The sequence below is a fragment of the Somniosus microcephalus genome, chromosome 6 (genome assembly GCF_052327205.1).
Source record: "Somniosus microcephalus isolate GS21.2 chromosome 6, FLI_Smic_1.0, whole genome shotgun sequence".
Classification (NCBI taxonomy): Eukaryota; Metazoa; Chordata; class Chondrichthyes; order Squaliformes; family Somniosidae; genus Somniosus; species Somniosus microcephalus.
The window spans coordinates 246,654,999-246,674,119 of record NC_140992.1 but is presented as its reverse complement, the minus strand read 5'-3'; the positions used below and the strand labels follow the sequence as shown (position 1 = coordinate 246,674,119).

Genomic DNA, 19,121 nt, shown 5'->3' with positions numbered 1-19,121 from the left:
CAAGCACTGCGCACTGGCACCTGGACCAGGCCCCGGATCGGAATTCCACGGGGGCCCACAGCTCAACGGCCGGCACGCAAGGTAAATGCAGATCGGGGGCTTGCACCAGCGGGAAGCCCCCGACCCGAATTTCTGGGCCATTATGTTCAAATATATACAATAAACTCTTGTTTAAATGGCACTTTATCATCCGAAATACTTTAATAACCGGCAAAATAGATATATCTCAATACAAAACAACACCTCAATAACCGGTAATCTTGCCGATTCTACCATACATTTAACGGAACATTCTGTAGCCGAGTACCCAATTATACAGCACATTTCTTGATTTTTTATTTTTGTTTGTGTTAAGAGTTGCCTTGGTAGGTATTTTTCATCAACCGGCACCATCCTGGTCCCCTAGGTGCCGGATAAGAAAGAGTTTACTGTAGCTAGATATAAACAGATACTTACTTGATCCACAATAGAGAATTGTAGAATTCTGGGTCAATTGATTCCAAGTCCTTCATTGTAGGTTTTTTATTGAGCATACGTTTATAAAACGGCAATGTGAATCCTGTATCAATAAATTTACCATGGTAAAGAGCCTAGAAGTAAACAAAACAATTAAGCCAAGTCAAAATAAAGTTTCATATTACAGCTTACAGAGAAGTTCTGAGAAGGCTGAAGGTAGCATTCACCAGGACCTCCAGATACTGATGAGGAACAACTGGAACGGATGCTTCCATATCTTCCAATAATATCTTTGAGATACTGTCTTGTGCCTGACAAAGGGCACAGTCTGTCAATAAAGCACTTGTTCATATTTTATACATATTACACACACACACACACATATATTTAGAGAGCGAATGAGCACAAGAGTCAGTGAGAGTGAGCAAGAAAAGAGATGGTGACAGGTATGTGAGGGTTGGCGGAATAAATGCCTGCTTCCCTAATGTAAGGGGAAATATGTCAATATTTTCTGGTGCGGGGGGGGGGGGGGGGGGGCGGGGGAAGAAGGGAAGGGAAAGAAGAGAGAGATCTGTCCAGTCCCTTGTGGATAGCGTGCATCCATTTTCAGTGCCATCACAATGCACATGTTGGAGGTCCATGTTTAAGTGTGAGCCATAGCTCAGTGGTATTTCTCTCATCTCTCAAGTCAGAAGGTTGTGGGTTCAAGACCCACTCCAGAACTTGAGCACATAATCTATGCTGGCAGTGCAGTGCAGTGCTGAGGGAGGTGCTGTACTGTTGATGGTGCTGTATTTAGAATTAGGTGTTAAACTGAGGCCCAGTTGGCCCGGTTAGGTAGGCCTAAAAATCCATGGCACTATCTGAAGAAGAGCAGGGGAGTCGTCCCAGTATCCTGGCCTATATTTATCGCTCAACCAATATGACTAAAAAATAAATTATTTCACTGTGGGACGATGCGGTGTGGAAATCGGCTCCCACTAATGTTCCTTCTAAGCCGCGCGGGGCTCCAGGGTATCCGTGCAACCAGCTTTTCAATGTAAAAACCGTGCATGAGCGGGATTTTGAATGGGCCAAAAAAAACATTGGCTACCACATTTCCTTACGTTACAACAGTACTTCAAAAGTACTTCATTGTTTGTGAAATGCTTTCGGACGTTCTTAGGTTGTGAAAGGCATTATATAAACGCAAGTTCTTTTTTTCCAAGTAATCCTGGGAGACCTGCATGCCAGTTGGCAGAAATGGAAATCCGGTTACACAATATCAAAATTTACAGGTTCCAGATCTAAAATTGAATTCCCAAACACTGCTTAATACAACATAGAATATGTGTACCTTGGAAGTTGCAGTAGGTATTTAGAACGCAGGTGGTTACATGCTCTAGATTTCAATTACTTCCATCGCTAGACTTACCATCGCTATGAACCTTCCAATGAAACGGAAATAGGTCAAGTGATCTGGATTAATTGATGATGCGGGGTTTATCTGGAGACAGTAGTTGTTCTTTCCAGCATATTCAAACAAGCAGTACATTGGATTGAGAACTTCATGGGAAAGCAGGAAAAACCACTCTCTATGGAACAATAATAAACTCAAATAATAAATGTTCAAAAGTTTAACAACTTAAGTTTGTGAAGAATCAAAACAGAACTTGCATTTTGTTATTCAAAGATTATGCAAATTATTATTTTTTTAAACAGATTTTTCACCATCCTACTGTTCCTTCTGCAGCCAAGAAATCACAAACAACTTCTGAACCATGGGCAGAACAGCCATTTCCCACCACGGGAGTCAAATAAAGCTTCACATCACCTCCTCCATCTCCCTACTCAGACATTATCGCAGGGTAATATACTGCCAACTCCATCATTGCAGTTCTCCAGCAATTGTCTTAACTCAGGTGCAATTACACAATTAAGTAAAGGCATTTAGAAAATTATTTTAAAAATTGTAATACAATTAAATAAATTCTGAGAACATTTTTAATAAATGAGCAAAAATAAATGCTTAAAACCTCACCCTCACACCAGTTTCACAGCTAATACTAGATAACTGAAGCATCAAGCACTCCCCGATCAGGTACACATATTTACCTGCAGAGTAAAATTTCTTCCACTCTGTCTCAAGAATATGCCTGAGGCCTTACCGCAGAAGAGCACTCCCTATTGAACCAGGGTGATATTTTCTATTTTGCATATCCCTGTGGAGTCTCTCAGTTAAGCAGCATTTACTACCAAATTAGGACCAGTTTTGTGCTGTGGCTCCATGCTCAAAGAAACTGGGTGCTCAAACTCATTTCACATAGGACATTTGCAACCAACAGACAAAGATGACTTTCATCCCATCAGTCTGGGCTAGACTTGACCCGAGAACTCAGGCTCCTTCACTCACCAAGTCACACGGTTCTATTGTATTGAATTTTATTGAAATTAGTTCAGGTTTAATATTGATGACCGACTTCACTGGCGTATCTATATATACTGGTCCACATGTGTGCAGGATTTCCTCACAATTCCCCAAATGTGGTCAAGTTTCCAATCTCAGCCAGGCCACTGGGGGCACCATGCCCCTTTCCCAAAGGGAAGGAAGATCAGAGATTGAATCAACGTAGACTGTTCTTGTGTGTCCCCATAGGAATGCCAATACAGTAGCACTGGCAGAGGCATGGGAGCAGGACACCTTAAAGTCTGCGATAGGTACATAATCTGGTTAAGGTAGAGCGCAGAGCCAGAAGCAGAGAACACAATTACATTTTTTTTTCCCCAGAAAATTTTCAGAAAGTTTAAAAACTGCTTTGATTGCAACAATGATCATTTGTAATCTTTAATTCGACAGAAATGTGATATACTACATTGTTCAGTCCACCTGGTCTCCAAATGGAAAAGGCTGACTGGAATCAAGTTATACATATCCATATGCTTTACGTAACTGTCAACAGAATACAGTTTCAGCTACTATGACTAGCACAAAAAGTCACAGAAGAAGGAAGAACCTCAGCACAGAGACAAGTGGTTTCCACTGATGCAGGAAGATTCTCAGCAGCCTGTCCGTGGTTCTACCCTGTGGTAGAACAGCATGACGTAACCTACCATAGGGTAAAACCACTGGTAGGTCACAGAGTGCAGGAAGCGATGGTGGAGACTCTAAATAGTACAGGCACTTCATTCACCAAGAAAGAATAGCAACAGTGAACATCTATATTCCCATACAAGGCATAATACAAAAAGAAGCTTATCCAGCTGTTTACATTAGAAGCTGCAACCTTATCGAAAACATATCATAACAAAATCAGCACAAAAAATGATCTTTTGGTGGTCACGCCTTTATGAAATTTTAAATTCCTGTATTTCAGAATAACAACCACAATGAGTGAGTCAAAAAAAATGTTTTAATTATCAACTGCAGCTTCTAATGAAGATTTTAGAAGGGTTTCATGCAGCCAACCACCTGCTAGAATTTAGTGCACATTTTTGTATCTAAAACTAAATATATTACACATGATTTATATATTTTGCATTCAAAACTAATGCATATCATCTATCTTAAGCCCATTACTATACACTGAAATCTGAGAAGCATTAATTTTCTGATATCAGTCAGGAGTACATTGTATATATTGCAAAACAGAACTGAAAATTACTTTTCATCACACTGCAACATATCATCAGCATTTACCAAATACTCTTGTATTGTGCTTGGAGCTCGTGTTCCAGTTGTTGCTCCTCAAACAGCTACCCTCCCCCCAATTATTTCAAGGTAGATCCCGTACTGCTCTGTAGGTGCATGCACCATTTAACAAGAATTAATAGATATCTGCAGAACAGTCAACGCACAGCAAAAAACTTAGATTGTGAATATATGTTTAAGAAACAGGATACAGCACTTAAAATGGGGTAACAAACAATAGTCAATGAGAATTAAGGGGACAGTATGCTTAAATGACAATCGCCGTCAAAGATTGTGACCTTGTTTTCAGAAATCTCAAAATCTGAACTGCATGGATACAATATCATTTGTAAACGAACGTACCGGGCTCGAATTTCCCAGGGCCGTGGAGGCGGGAATGGAGGCGTGTGGGCTGTTAAAATTGCAGAATCGGGGGGCACGAACTCTGCCTGCCCCCAACCCGCCTCCGTGCCCGTTTCCCAGGAGGCGGGTGCCCGACCTGTGCTGGGAGCCGCCTCCCCGAGGCGTAAAGGGGATTAGTGCCAATTAACTGCCTGTTAACGGGTAGTTAACAGGCAGTTTTTGGCCTAATCCCTATTTTTTATCCCTGAAGTGTGGGCTTCCCGACGGCTCCAAACCTCGCCAAGTTAGCGAGGCGGACCGTCGGGCTGAAGGGCTTGGAGGGTTTGAAATGTCCGGTGTTCAGGTGAGCGATGGGTGCATGAGTGCAGAGGTAAGTGTGTTTGGTGTGTGTAAAGTGTTTAAATAAGTTTTACTTACCTTTACTTACTAATGCAGGCTTCCTTCCTTCAGGTCTCGGGAGTCCCTCATCTCACCGGCACAGAAAGCAGAATGGCCGCGAGCTGTCAAAAGTTGCAGCATTCTGCTTTCTGTTCTGGAGAGATTTCTAACCGAGTCTGTGGAGAAGGACTCAAGTTAGAAGTCAGATTGTCAGTGTTTGACCGCTGATATTTCATCTGTCAAAAGATCTTGACAGATGAAATGTCAATCCCTGACGTCACCTGTAACCGGGTGTCCCTTAATTGGCCTGCTGAGCCCGCTGGGCGGGCTCAACAAGGTCAATCGAGGGAAAATCGCGTGGGTTGGCCACAAATCGATGGAGGCGGGAATACAACCCAAAAAGTGGGAGTCCCGCCTCCATCACATCCCCATTGATAAAATCCAGCCCACCATGTCCCAAAAATATTCATAATTCTTTTATAAGAAAGTGGAAATTCAATTATTTGCCCTAAGGGGGCAGGTGTGGGGGGGGCCTACCCCAGATTACTGCATATGGTCGACTGCAGCACACCTCTGCCCTGCCGCCTTAGCTACCTTGACTACTCCTGCCAGGAAGATCTGCTGGTGCTGCAACAGCTGAGCTTGCAGCTGACACCTCCTTACAGCACAGGAGCACATTTGCACAGGGAGACTTTGTATTGATTTCAAGCCAGGCAAACTCTGCCCAGATAATTTTTACAGAGGTTGTCAACAGTATTTAGTGCGCAGCTCTTTAAGTCGGGGGGCTTGTGGTTGGAATTAGGAGAATTTTTTTTTTTGGCCAGCTTTCTTGGATCTGTGGCAGATCCAGAATGAGTATGCGGGGAAATGTAAGTTGGTAGAACAACTGATTGAGCCGCTGTTGCAATGCCAGCTCATCTTGTTGGCAAGAAGGCTCATAGTCAAGCAAGCTTCAACTGTCGCTGGTCTCCCATTGTCACAAAAATTGTCATGGACCATCAAGCATGAAAGCAAGGATAATCGGGGTTCCACTGTAGTTTGAAATGTGTGTAATGCTGTTTTATATTTTTTCAGAAACTGAACTGCAATATGAAACCGTAGTTTACAATCACAGCATCTTTAATTAGCCAGAATGTTGCTGTAATTTTTTTTTAACTGTTTGATAGCATTTCCCATATGACATTACTATGTTCAGTCGTATACCTTATTACATGCTTAGTCATGTATTCGCTCAGGTACAGGGAGGTTAAAGACAAAGATGAGCATTTAGCCATATCTGGTTTCACCAAGAGTGAAATGTCTGAATAGACCCATTGTTAAAAGGAGATTTGTAACCCAAACACAACAGTGACTTAATCTAAATGTTTTTTTACACAAAAAAGCACAAACCAGTTTGTAAAATTTTACATAATATTTTTCCATTTGAAATAATGAAATTCTTGCTGTGCGCAAAGGAGCTGCCATGTTTGCCTACATAGTAAGTGACTGCAATTCAAAAGAAATTCACTGTACATGAAGTGCTTTGAGATGTTTGGAGGTTGTGGCAGACACTATCTAAGTGCAAGTTCATTCTTGTATCAGAATTTATCAAACAGGTTTGAAAGTTTAAAAGATTTGGAGGGAGAAATTCGGTATCTCCCCGTTTGGGGCGCTAACTTTTAAAAGTTGAAAAAATTAGCGCCAGGCTCCAACAAGGAAGTGAAACACTAAATCAAGCGCTCCACTTCCTTCCTGGAGCGCAACAGGCAGCAGGCAGGGCGGTGGGTGTGCTGCGCTGCTCACTGGGCCGTGCAGCGCTGCTGCGTTGGAAGGTTCCTTCCCTCCCTTAAAGGGAAGGGCCATCGCTGCAGGCTCTGTAAGAGGAAAACTTACTTGGTCCCCAACGGCAGCCGCGATTCGGCCCGATCAGCCCGGCGATGCTGCAGGGGGCGGAACCGAAGTTCGTGTCCGGGGCGCTACCGGGAAGATGCGCACGGCAATGACATCATGATCTCCGGGCGAAGGAGAGCGGGGCACAATGCCATACCGCCGGCGCAAACCTCCCGCCGAATATAGCGGGAGTCGATCTTCTCGCCGCGTTCGGTCGGTAAGTGCTTAGAGACCCGTTATCGCCCTCCAGAGGTAATAATGGGAGGCGCCAAGGAGACCAATTTCTAGCCCAGAGTCTTCACATCACAGTGTAACCATTATATTTATTAACATGAAAATAGACAATGAACAAGTATTTGTTGTTAGTGTAGGTCTTTAGCCATAATGTAATCGCTAAAGAAAGAACTTGCATTTATATCGAGCCTTGCACGTCTTCAGGGTGTCCCAAAGCATTTTACAACCAATGGGTTACTTTTTTTTGTGAAGTGCAGTCATTCTGGTTATATTGGCAAACATGACAACCCAATTGCATGCAAGATCTTATGAATAAATGAATGAATGACCAGATAATTTTTTTTTACCGATGTTGGTTGAGGGAAAAACGTTGGCCAGGACACCAGGAGAACTCGCTGTTATTCTCTGAATAGAGCCTTGTGATCTTTTATATCCACCTGAACAGGCGGACAGGGCCTTCGCTTAAATGACCCACCTGAAAAACAACACCTTTGACAATGCTGCACTCCCTCATTACTGCACAAATGCACTCAAGTCCGTAGTGGGGCTTGAAACCATAACCTTGTGACTCAGAGGTGAGAGTGCTATCAACTGAGCCCAGCTAGGTAGAAAGAAGCAGGTGTTGCCCCAATAATCGTACTCTTAGAGAATTACTCACCTTGCAATACCTCCATAATCCAAACCCTCCTCTCCACGCATTATTATATACAGCCGACGGCGCAAGTCATACGGCTTCATGTTCATTATCTGTATGTTAAATGATTCAAAATATTTTAATGAAAGATATGAGTTAGGAAATAAATTTCAGGGCCTTTTTTTCCTGTCAGTTTACATTTACAAAAAAGAAAATTTAAAGAGAGTATCAATATCATTTCAATTGATAGTTTAACCTAAATCAAAGAATTCTATTTTCTAAAAAATACTACAGTGCATATTTTAATATATTTTATATATGTACAAGGACAATGATTGCTAATGATGTTATATAGGGAATTGGATGAGGAGAGCTACTATGCTCAATGTGAGAGAGTTGAATATCAGGAGCTAATAATAAATATCCAGAATGTTTCAGTGACAGTGTCTTTTCAACTCTAAATTTAGCTCCTGCATGTTATCATTAGAAACTGATTGTACAACCGTTTAGTAAGTGTTTCAAGTCATAATAATGGTGAGATACCTCTCGTTAGAAAGACGTCGACCTAAGTTTTGCTGCTAATGAACATACTTTCTAATCTGAGCAAAGTGCATGGCAGAAAAAAAGAATAGGCAAAAGAAATGGAGAGCAATCAGGCCAGAGTCAATTGTGGGAGCGTCTCCTCATTCTTTGCCTTGTTCAGTATCCTTATTCTGTCACGCACATTGCTCAGATGTGAAAATGTGCATAATGGCAGAGTCTAGAGAGATACAACGTCAAAAGCAAAAGCAGACAGCACAGAGGAGAGACAACAACAACTTGTATTTATATAGCACCTTTAATGTAGGAAAACATCCCAAGGTGCTTCACAGGAGCGTTATCAAACAACATTTGACACCAAGCAACTGCGATATTAGGGCAGATGGCCAAAAGCTCGGTCAAAGAGGTAGGTTTTAAGGAGCGTATTAAGGGAGGAAAGAGAGGTGGAGAGGTTTAGGGAGGGAGTTCCAGAGCAGAGGGCCTTGGCAGCTGAAGGTGCGGCCGCCAACGGTGGAGCAAAATGAAGACAGAAGCATAATCAATTAAACTACTAGAACCACAGAGGAGAGCAATATTGGTACAGAATAGCAGGAGCAAAGAGATGGCAAAATTGACAAATAAAAGACAACTGAGAACAGTAAGTTAAGTAGATAGAGGAAAAACGTTAATGGCTGCATCAATGTGAGGAGTAGCAGGAAAGAGGTTAGAAATTAACTTGAGCCCGATGAAAAGTGTAAGAGGACTGCTATAAGGTGTAAATCCACAACTTAAACACAGATCGTTACTTGAAAATGAGTTATTCCAGCAATAGTTAGTGAGGACAGAAATAGGCTAACAGCAGGCAGAGATTTCTGATAAAAGCAACAGGCAACTCGGGAAAGTTCCAGATAGGGAGAAACAGAGTGCGAGGGTCTCCTGTCTGATGAAACAGTTAGAGGAAAGTGTTCGGGATATGTGGCCTACCTTTATAACATAAATGCAATAACAGTTGCAAACTGCAGGCAATTGTCATGTGATCAGACGTCGAGATCAGATGTCCCGTGATCGACCCTTCAGGAATATGTCCAACCCTACCTTGCTGTGGGGCTGCTCAGTACAGTATTTCCAAGAGAGGTTGCTCAACAAGTGTTATTCAGTGACTCCTGATATAAGTTAGCAGTTTGAACCCTCCGTAGTGAGCAAGTCTCATCAGGGTGGTTGCTTACCAGATTGGGAGGGGGTGGAAGGAGACCGGTTTAGGCTCCTTATCTAATACTGTTCAAGCACGCATCTATGCATCCTCAAATGTATAATAAAAAGCTGACTACACAATGTTACTTTCAGTCCTAGCAGTAAATTTGCCTCTGGGAAAAAATTAGGATGCAATAAATTAGTATTTTATTTTGTATGACACCTTTATCATGAGCATGTAGTATTTTAAAAAGTTTGTTACCTGTTGAAAGGAATCCTCAAATAACGTCTGTCTAGAGACACTGATTTTAACGTGACTTGGTAATGCATTAGACTGAAACAACAAACAACATTCACCAAAAATAAGACATTTACAACAGAAAAAATACAAAATTCTAGACACACATACAGAACCTTAAAAGCAGAATATATCCATCTCCAGGTTGAACTGAGAAGGTTTGTATCTCAAGGTCTTTCAAGGATATTTATTTTCCCCCTTATTTCTCCAGTGTAGAAAAAGGCACTGCTAAGTGGGATTTTAAAGAATTTCATTTCTTCACATGAATAGAACTCTACCATAAAAAAACAAAAATAATTCAGAACATATATTCCAAGTTCAGTGTTTGAGCCCCAGCGTCATCTATGCAAAATCTCTGGTTTAGTCCATTGCAGGTTTTCCAACCCCTTTACAATGAGGTGGAAAAATCAGTTTTAAATGTCACAAAGAAAACCTTTTTAAAAAAAATATCTTGCTCAAATGCCACGTACATCTAACGTGCGTTGTATATTCAAGTAAGAGCCACTAATATGGTTATGGTTTCAGTTCCAAAGGCTGTCTTTCAAATCTATCTCATCACAGCTGGAAACTAGTTCTTGGTCTCAGAGTAGACAATCGTTCCTCATAACTCAGCATTCTAAGTTCAGAAATCAACCTTATAGCGTGACTCTGAAGTCCTCCACTAATTCCAGATCGTTCCTGTATAACAGAGACCACAAACTAACAGTACTCCAGATGTGGCCACACCAAGGCTAAAAACAAGCTTGACATCGTCCGTTTACACTTTGTAAATCACATCCTAGCTATACGTTCCAACATCTTAAGCTGCTTTCTTTACCAACTGTGATCACTAGACTGATGGTTTTAATGGTCTGCACACCAATGGCCCCAGGTCTCTTTTGTGCTCATTACCTCAGGCACATTAACATTTATTATGTACTTCACATTCTAACTTCTTCTCTGTCATCTTATGACTTGACACTTACCTACGTGGAACTCCAATCTGTATTAAACTCTATTTGTCATCTCTCTGCCCACTGACCTAGTCTGTCCAAATCCGTTTGGATTATCATACGTTGGTTAGCATCAAAGGCCACTGCACCCAATTTGGTGTCATCCATTATTCGTCCAGGCCTCTGGATTACTAGTCCAGTAACATAACCACTACACTACCATAACCAGAATATAATTGTCAATACAAGTCACTTTGCACACCAATAAACGACTATATGAAGTTTTTTTTAAAACTTAGTTTGAGCTGAATAACCTGGTAGGGAAAGGTAGGTACCGCTGCCTATAGAAAAACTAACTGTAAGAACAGCATGTATGGCTAAAATTATACCACTATAATTATTAATTTTTGCTGAAGCTAATTGGAGTAAATCATTTTATACTAATAATTTACATGTTACATTTTAATTCGCCACAAAAATCAAAAATAAATAGTAATCATAATTCTTTATCTTTCAGTAGCATTATACTCACATGGCAGAGGAATCGGAACTGGTGATACTTCCATCGAAAGCTTCGATCATATGCCGCTGGAGAGCCACTTTTTGCACTGCAAAGTTATTATAAAGCTGAAGTTTTATGGCGACCTTAACTTGCTCTTACCACAACAAACTGGAGCTCAATCTGGTTAGCAAAGCAAATGCTGCAACTGGTATACAGAGGTTTACGCAACAGAATAGCACTTAATTTCTAACTATAATTTTAGTGAAATCTAAAAGCATTAATCTATGTAAATACACAATATTAATTTAGATGAAATAATGAAAGTATGAAATGTTAAAAATAAGCGATGGATGCATTGAGAGGAAAAAGCATGAAGTGTCAAATATGTTTTTTTTCATGGTACAGGGTACTGTACGTTAACTACTGCCTTGAGCACTACATACTGCCAACTAGTGGAATATTAGTAGAATACACTAGTCTGAAATTTATAGTATAGACTTTGTTAATGAGTTTGCCGTGGTTAATGTGAATCATTCCTGCTTCTATTTCACCATCTTGTCACATACTAATTGGCAACACAGCATTATTATGGGGGGCCTACTAGGTGCTGCATATGAGCTCTTTGTACCACAATAGCTGTGGGCCTCAGTGCCGGGTAGTTGCATTGCTCATCCATGTCAATCATAAATCAGGTTCGTTCTTACATAAGTTGACTAGATAATTCTCTCCAACCACTAAAATATATCACCCCATGAAAAAAAAAATGAAATCTAGATGTTGTTTTGCTCTATGACTGCAACACTGGCACCAGAAGTTGTGCAGGAGATTGCTTGGCATAGCGGCTGAAGGAAGCTGATGCAGATTAAGAGACTATCTAATGGAGAAGAAACGAGAAGGGAGGACAGCCACAGGAATTGCAATGTTATTTCTGATTTGTGATATATATGATCATTGTTTAGATGTTTTTGAAAGCAAAAATATTCATGCCAAGGACATCAAATAAGCAATTTGCAGGTATCATTGTTACTATGTTCTTTTTCAAAAGTAAATAATTCTTAGCAGAGCACGGGAGCACATTTAGACATTTAAATTGTGAAAAGCTGATAAGAGGTTTGTAAAAATCAAAAAGATGCATTTTGGGATTTTAATAAATATCCTCTGTCCCTAACGCATGTGCACATGATGAAGATCACAAAAGTCCATGTTTTTTTTTTCATTTTATTTCATAATAAAGATGGACCATAAGATACAATTATATCTCACAAGGGTTTCAAGTCTGGTGTTCTTTTTAAACATTTCAACAAGGAGAACTGATAAAACCGAAAGATCAACTGATAATTTAGGCATGAGTAAAGGTTCTGATGCTGGGGGGTGGGATTCTTGCATTGAAGGAGCTTAACTCCTAAAACTGAATGTTCTGTTCGCTTAATATTAGAATTCAGATAGCACTGTACACAACCGCACATGTCACAGCCCAGTCAGATTAGGATCAGATGTCCTTCTTTAGCTTCTCTGTACACCACCAAGTTGATACGGTCAAACTAAACATTTGCAGCAAACCTCAATCCAGTACCGCTTATCATTTTTCACATTGGTTGCTAATTGCCAATTAGTCAATTGAAACTACCAGGATATCAGCACAGTACATGATTATACACAAATCATAAAATAAAACATGGCTATTTGTACTGCGCAAATATGCTGGAAAAGTAACCTTCCCATATTTCTGTCACAGTGCAAAAAATACTGCAATAATCCTAAACAAAAAACATATTTACCTAGAGGTGGAATCAAATCCAGTTCGAGGATCTTTAAAGGTGGTGGAACGAGAGTTATGGTCCACAAAATATCGAACCCCTTCATTTGTGTATTTCATCTCCCAGCCAGGTGGCAGTGGGGATTCTTGGATCATCCTATGAAAACCCAATTTTAGCTCATGTTATAGGAATATCTTTGCACAATCGCTGGACCAAAATAGCCGTATTGAATATCAACTAGTTTCAAGTTTCACTACTGTGCACTGTACAGACTAAGATGTGCAGTAAAGTACTGTAAGCTCCTCACTTCCTGAATGACTCAACAATGCTATTTTTTTCAAGAGAAGGAACTATTTTCCACTTACAGGAAACTTTGTGTTATCTGGAGGCTAACTGTCCGGAATGCTCGAGCCACCGGCAAAAATCAGGAGCCGTTTTAGTTTGGTTTTTTTTTCTTGTTGCTTTTTTCCTCAACAGTCAAGCTCTGCAAGGTCTGCTGAAGCTGTTGCTAAGCTACAGAGACGCTTGGACTGTTTAGAAGCTGTACAGGGTTTGTTGACAGATACGGAGCTCAAAAGCTTCCGTATCTTTCAACATTAGCGCTGGAGTGTCCGACAGTTTTGAGGGAACGGCAACAGCTCGGTCCAGTCGGTGCCGGATAGCACAAAGTTTCCTGTATTTTCATTGCCATTAATGATTACTGATGTGAACTGAGGTCTAGTCGATCCAGGGCTGTCAAGGTTCCCCGACGGGGATTGCACTAACATTTCTACACTAAGCTTAAAAAGTACACACGTTTTCAGCTTATTCTAAGAAATAACACAAATTCAGAAATATTCAATAGTTGCAAACATTCCTCTAATTCTAATTTAAAGCACTTTGTATCAAAATTTAGGGCAAAATAATTTGAAGCACTACATGAAGTGGGATGCGCATTTCAAAAGATGAAAGGTCAAAGGGGTTATTTCCTGCTTTATCTGGTTATCCAAAAATAAAAGGGATTTAGTCCATATTCTTGACAGTCACAATACTTGTATAATATTAATTGTGCCTTTAAGATAACCACTGCATTTTGTTTTCACTTCCACAGGTTCCCAAAAGTGCAATGGACCACATTTTAATTTTACTGAAGTCACTATTTATTGTTTTAAATTATGTTTTTACTGAAACTATCATTCAGGACCAAACATGAGTACAGTAGTTTTATTTGACAGTCATTGCATCACTGATTTATTATTTCTCACCATAGTGATGGGTATCTTCCATGCCAAGAGTTACATATCCCACAGTTTTAAAAGCAATAGTTGAGATAACTTTTCCCTCTAATTGTATGTTCAACATTGCTCTTTTGAATTAAGTTATATCTTAAGTTTCCGAATGGAAGAGAGAGACAGAGAGGGCTGAAGAAAGGCAAAATGAACAGAACAAAGACAGACATAGGAGTAGCAGTTATCATTAAAAATAGGATTACACTGAAATCAGAAAGGTGAGGTAAACAGAAATAGTCACAGAAACAAGGAGGCCAAAGAGAGAGGGCGAGAGAGAGAAGCAATGATACAATCTGCATTCCCTACAGTGATTTGTGATGAAAACTGCACTGCTTTGATGAATTCAGAATGTGGTTTTCCTTTACTCTAGATTGCACAAAAATCTGTTGTTAGCAGTTTGATCTTGCTCATAAAGATAGTTTTAACGTTTAATGTGATGAATGATTAATGATAGACTATATAATGACCATGTTAAAGGAAATTCAGAAGACTTTCCTTTTTAACATCTTTAGACTAAAGATTACTTGTTTTGGTGTTGATTTCAACTTCCAGTCAAATAGAGTGACACAGAACTGGAAACTCAACCTATCCAGATCATTGAAACAAACCTGCATATGGTTCTTAGTTACATCCTGGTAAGAGATGTAGGGGGAAAAATTGGGTTGCTTTGTGCCTCCCGTTAGCGCCCTAAGAGGGCGCAAAGCAAATAGCGGGAGGTTAACCAGTAGCGCCCTGCGGCGCTGCGCCGCCAGCAATGACATCATCGCCGTGAACAGCGCCCCGATCTTCAGGAGCGCCCCCGACTTACCGCCGGACGCTATGTCCAACGGGGTCAGGGAGGCCTACCTGTGGCAGGGGAGGCGCTATTTAAAGGCGAGGTGCGGGGCAGCCATTTTTGTTGCTGGCCGCCTGCCAGTACCTGCCTGCGCTCCCGACCCCGGCCTCCTGAACGCCCCCCCCCACCCCCCGCGGAGTGCCGGCTGCACTCCAAGAGCCCGGCACTTCTCGAGTGCCAGGTTCTTTTGCCGGCACTCCCGATCCCCAGGGTCGCGCTGCGCAAGGCCCCTCCCCTTTAAGAAGAGGCGGAAGGCCTGCAATACCGCAAAGTGACGCTGCGGCACGCAGAGTCGCGATATTGACTCGCAGCGCCCCAAGAGGGATGCGGGACGCTTCCAGTAGCTCCCCGCTTCTCTCTTGGGGTGCAACCAATTAATTTCCGGCGCGGGGGCACTAATTTTTCCGGGGCCGGCAAAGTTAGCGCCCTAAGTGGGGCGCTACTCAATTTTTAGCCCGTAGCCTCTAAGGCACTGCCAAGCTACTAATGAATAACAAGAGATGCACTGTATCACATGATTTCAAAAATCAGATTAAAAAAAATACGCAACAGTGGCCTTAGAGGGAATATACCCAATCCTCTTTTGGAACCTGTTCCAAATTAACTTGAACAGCAGACTGATTAAAACTACAGTGTATCTGCCAATTTTATTCCGCTTGAGAATATTGATTTTTAATATCATGTTTTCTCAAAGCTAAAATTATTTTAATTACGAGAAAAACAACTCCACTCAGCAGCACATTATATGGACTATTAAATAATCTGTGCTTTGGAATGACAGATCTTAGCTTCATTAGAATATTTCCCAGCCAGATACATTTAATAAACTATCTTCTCCACCCCCTCATTGCGGTATTGACTCCTAAGCTGGGTATGATTCCATGGGTGCTATGCACATTGAGATACCTTGCCCAAATGCCTCATCAGTGAGTGTCAGCAAGCTATTCGACTGCAGAGGGTAATTCTGTCCTCACCCAATGTTCACACATTCACACTTCCTGGAGGAACCACTGGGTAGTGATAGGATTGCAAACTTTCCCCCCACCAAACACTTGGGCTCCTACGGACATCCCAGCTGAGATCAGCCAATTCAGCAAAGCCTGGGGATCATAATTGTGACTTTCCTGGTATGTATCGCTCAGCTGCTTAATAGATAAACTCATAGAATAGAATCATAGAAGTTTATGCCACAGAAGGCGGCCATTCGGCCCATCGTGTCGGTGCCATTGGAGAGCCTTCAGTTGTTCAATTTCTAATCTCAAACAGGTTGTCGAAGTCCCAATGAGATGCAGCACTTAAAAATAAATAAGGTGGAGGTGAATCATCTCTGACTACTTTTGACCAGTTGGAGAGGGCAGTGGCACAGCTCTGGGAGCAAATTTTCAACAAGCAAGCACTATGTGGAAAGTGGGAAGATAGACCTTTAAAAGATTTGGATTAAAACAAAACAACACTACTAAAAACAGAATTCGAAGGACTTGGATAGTGCAGTAGGTTAACATATTGTGCTTTCACATCTGGGACCTTGACTCCAAACCAACCAGAGTTGGTGGGATCGAAGCCACCTCTGTCTCTGATGGTGATTAGGACACCATATGAAATGGGTTTTGATAGTCTCAACCTAGCTACCAGTGGGTATGGGCCATAGCATGAAAAATTGCCTCAATTATTAAACTGGTCTTATAACTCGGACCACAGGACGGCTGGTGTGGAAAGGCAAGCATCATGCTGGTGCAGTAGGGATGCTTCCTGAGGCGCAAAGTTGAGGCAGAGCAGCGATAGCGTCACTCTGCATGTAATCATGCCAAACTTGGGAGTGCTTGATGTGCTTGACACAGGTGTCTAAAATGGGACAGTATTCTCTTCTCCACCATCAACATCCCTTACCCTGAAGAAAAACTTAAAATTTCTTTGGAAATAACAAAAGGTATACTTAAAACATAAATTCTGGAGCAAGTGACTTGTAATTCATCATCAATAGGAGAATCTCGACTACACAATTCAAAATTCACTTTGCTAAGCTCAGCGAGTGTGATTTTTTTTCCATAGGGTGGGCAGACTCAGTTCTTTCATTCCGAACACCAGTGGTAAAATCCACTAGAGCACAAATACTGTCATTTCCCTTTTTAACAGGGTTACGAAAATTCACATGGTGCATATCTGCACCAAGTGGACGTTATGTCTTCTGCTAGTTATTTCCTTTGAAAACCCCTATGAAAGCGTTGTGGTCAATTTGGCTGGCTGAATGGTTAAGTCCGTGCAGACTGTTTTTCCATCTACTGCTCTTTGAACCTACCTTTGGTGTCCTGCCCCAATGAAGATAGGATTCCTGTATTGTCATATACAAGAGATGACCCGTGAGCAACAGGAAGCCATTCATAATGTTTATTATGAGAGACATTTAACTACTGTACAATAGTTGGAACTGCAACACTACAGTCTACGGGCTATATAACCTGGCCAGCATGACTGAGGTAGGAATGTTTAATAGGCTTACATTCACTGGCCCCTGAATCTTAAGAAATCCAACTAAGTCGGCCTCTCAGTGAATGTGGGTTCAGTAAAGAAAAATCATTCTTTTACTTTATCAAACTCAGGAACTGTGCTAGCATAAGTATGTATTATTGTAAGCTAAACCCTGGGACATTCTAAGTGCAGTTAAGATCCTATCGCAAAGTAAATAATAAGTTGACCCCCAGAGAGCCAGCGTTAACTATGATGTGACAAAGCAGCAATAATATTGAGACAGGGTCATTTTATAACACAGAAGTGAACTGTTTGACACTACCTTTATAGCACAAAAGTTGGGGTCTGCCATCCTAAATGTTATAGACTATAATTACAATTAAAAATAGTACGGCATTATTGTATCAACACAACTTAACTTCATGTTAAAAATGAACTTAACCCATACCTTCCTTTTGCATGAAAAGCATTTCCTTAAACACTATATAAAGGAGTTGTACAACTGCAGTGAATCTTCTGACTGTGTTAAAAAAAATTCTTAGGACTATTTATAAAATTGCTTTCAACTTTTGTAGGGTAGCACAAAAACAATGATTCCAGTCCTGTAATCACTAAATAAATCCAGGGTTATGTATAGTAACAGAGTTGTGAGTGTCCGTCTTTGTGCTGCAATCCGTGACAGAACATGCTGCTGCATTGCCTCATGATCCTCCAGTCCAAATAGGCATTGATCTTGAAGCAGCTCCCTCAGTTTTCAACCTTTTTTGAAACAATTATCGTATAATAATGGAAGTTTAATTATTACACAGGCAGCAGCAGATTCAGTGTGTTTACATTAGTGATCCTACTATAAACAAGTTATAGCTTGGCAGAACAGGATTGATTTTTTTCACATTCTCCTTTTAAGATGCACATGCAAGAAAAAAAAATCCCGGGGGGGGGATCAAATGTCATTCTTGATTTAGTTAGGCAAAAATGTTGATTGGGTATTTGTAAATGAGTGGCAACGGCTATAAAATACTTCTGCTATGCTGTCATAACTGCCGTTTCTGTTTCTACTGATCTCTGACAGGCAAATTGAGATAACCATGTTTTTTTTGTTGGTAATTACAGCTAATTGGCCACTATTTGGCTGGCTGTCAAATTCATGTCTGAAACTGACGCACACAAATGCTGCACAGTTAGTGAACCAGGACAGTGATCCCTTTTATACAACCATTTATTCTGATTGGTTCAATCTTTCTCAGATATTGTCAGTAGAATAGTTAAAACCCAGGAGTTCCAGTTCTGACAGTAATTTTGTTTTGTTGCCAGTTTGTTTTTATTTTTTTTAATCCCCTTTTTTACTATGTTCTTGCCTCCATCTTGTTCCCCTTCAGTATGGGGAACAGGGAGGGAGATCATCTGAGCCATGGACTTCTCCACAGTAAAGTGCCATTTTGTATCCACCCATAGGATTGTTGCTTTAGTTTCCCTGCTCTTTTTTCCTCCTCTCTCACGGTCAAAGAACCTCCCAACTAATAGCCAGAGGCAATACCTGCAAAACATACTTACTGAACGTAGCCAAATTCACTTGTTGGACCTGGCATTCAAACCCTGGCCTTCTAAATAGGAGTTAAATATTCGACTGCTGCCAAACAAATGCCAGTTTATTTCCCCTCCAACTTCACCCCCCTCCCCCCTATCCTGTTAAAGGCAATGACTCATGCTGGGACATGGATCCACAGGAGCTGGCAGAACTCCAGCACCTCG

General features: G+C 41.1%; 1 protein-coding gene across 3 annotated transcripts in view; it reads right to left on the bottom strand.

The window, feature by feature from the left end:
• wwp2 (WW domain containing E3 ubiquitin protein ligase 2) overlaps nucleotides 1-19,121 on the bottom strand; it is a 172,961-nt gene that overhangs the window by 19,849 nt on the left and 133,991 nt on the right. For 2 of the 3 annotated variants that reach the window (XM_085991724.1, XM_085991725.1), the window contains exons 13-18: nucleotides 12,822-12,956; nucleotides 11,074-11,149; nucleotides 9,574-9,645; nucleotides 7,626-7,714; nucleotides 1,871-2,030; nucleotides 457-590 (exon numbers count right to left, since the gene is read on the bottom strand). In XM_085991724.1, the coding sequence (XP_085847850.1) occupies nucleotides 457-590; nucleotides 1,871-2,030; nucleotides 7,626-7,714; nucleotides 9,574-9,645; nucleotides 11,074-11,149; nucleotides 12,822-12,956 (666 nt within the window). The remainder of the gene's footprint in view (nucleotides 1-456; nucleotides 591-1,870; nucleotides 2,031-7,625; nucleotides 7,715-9,573; nucleotides 9,646-11,073; nucleotides 11,150-12,821; nucleotides 12,957-19,121) is intronic. The other variant, XM_085991726.1, reaches the window with a different exon arrangement.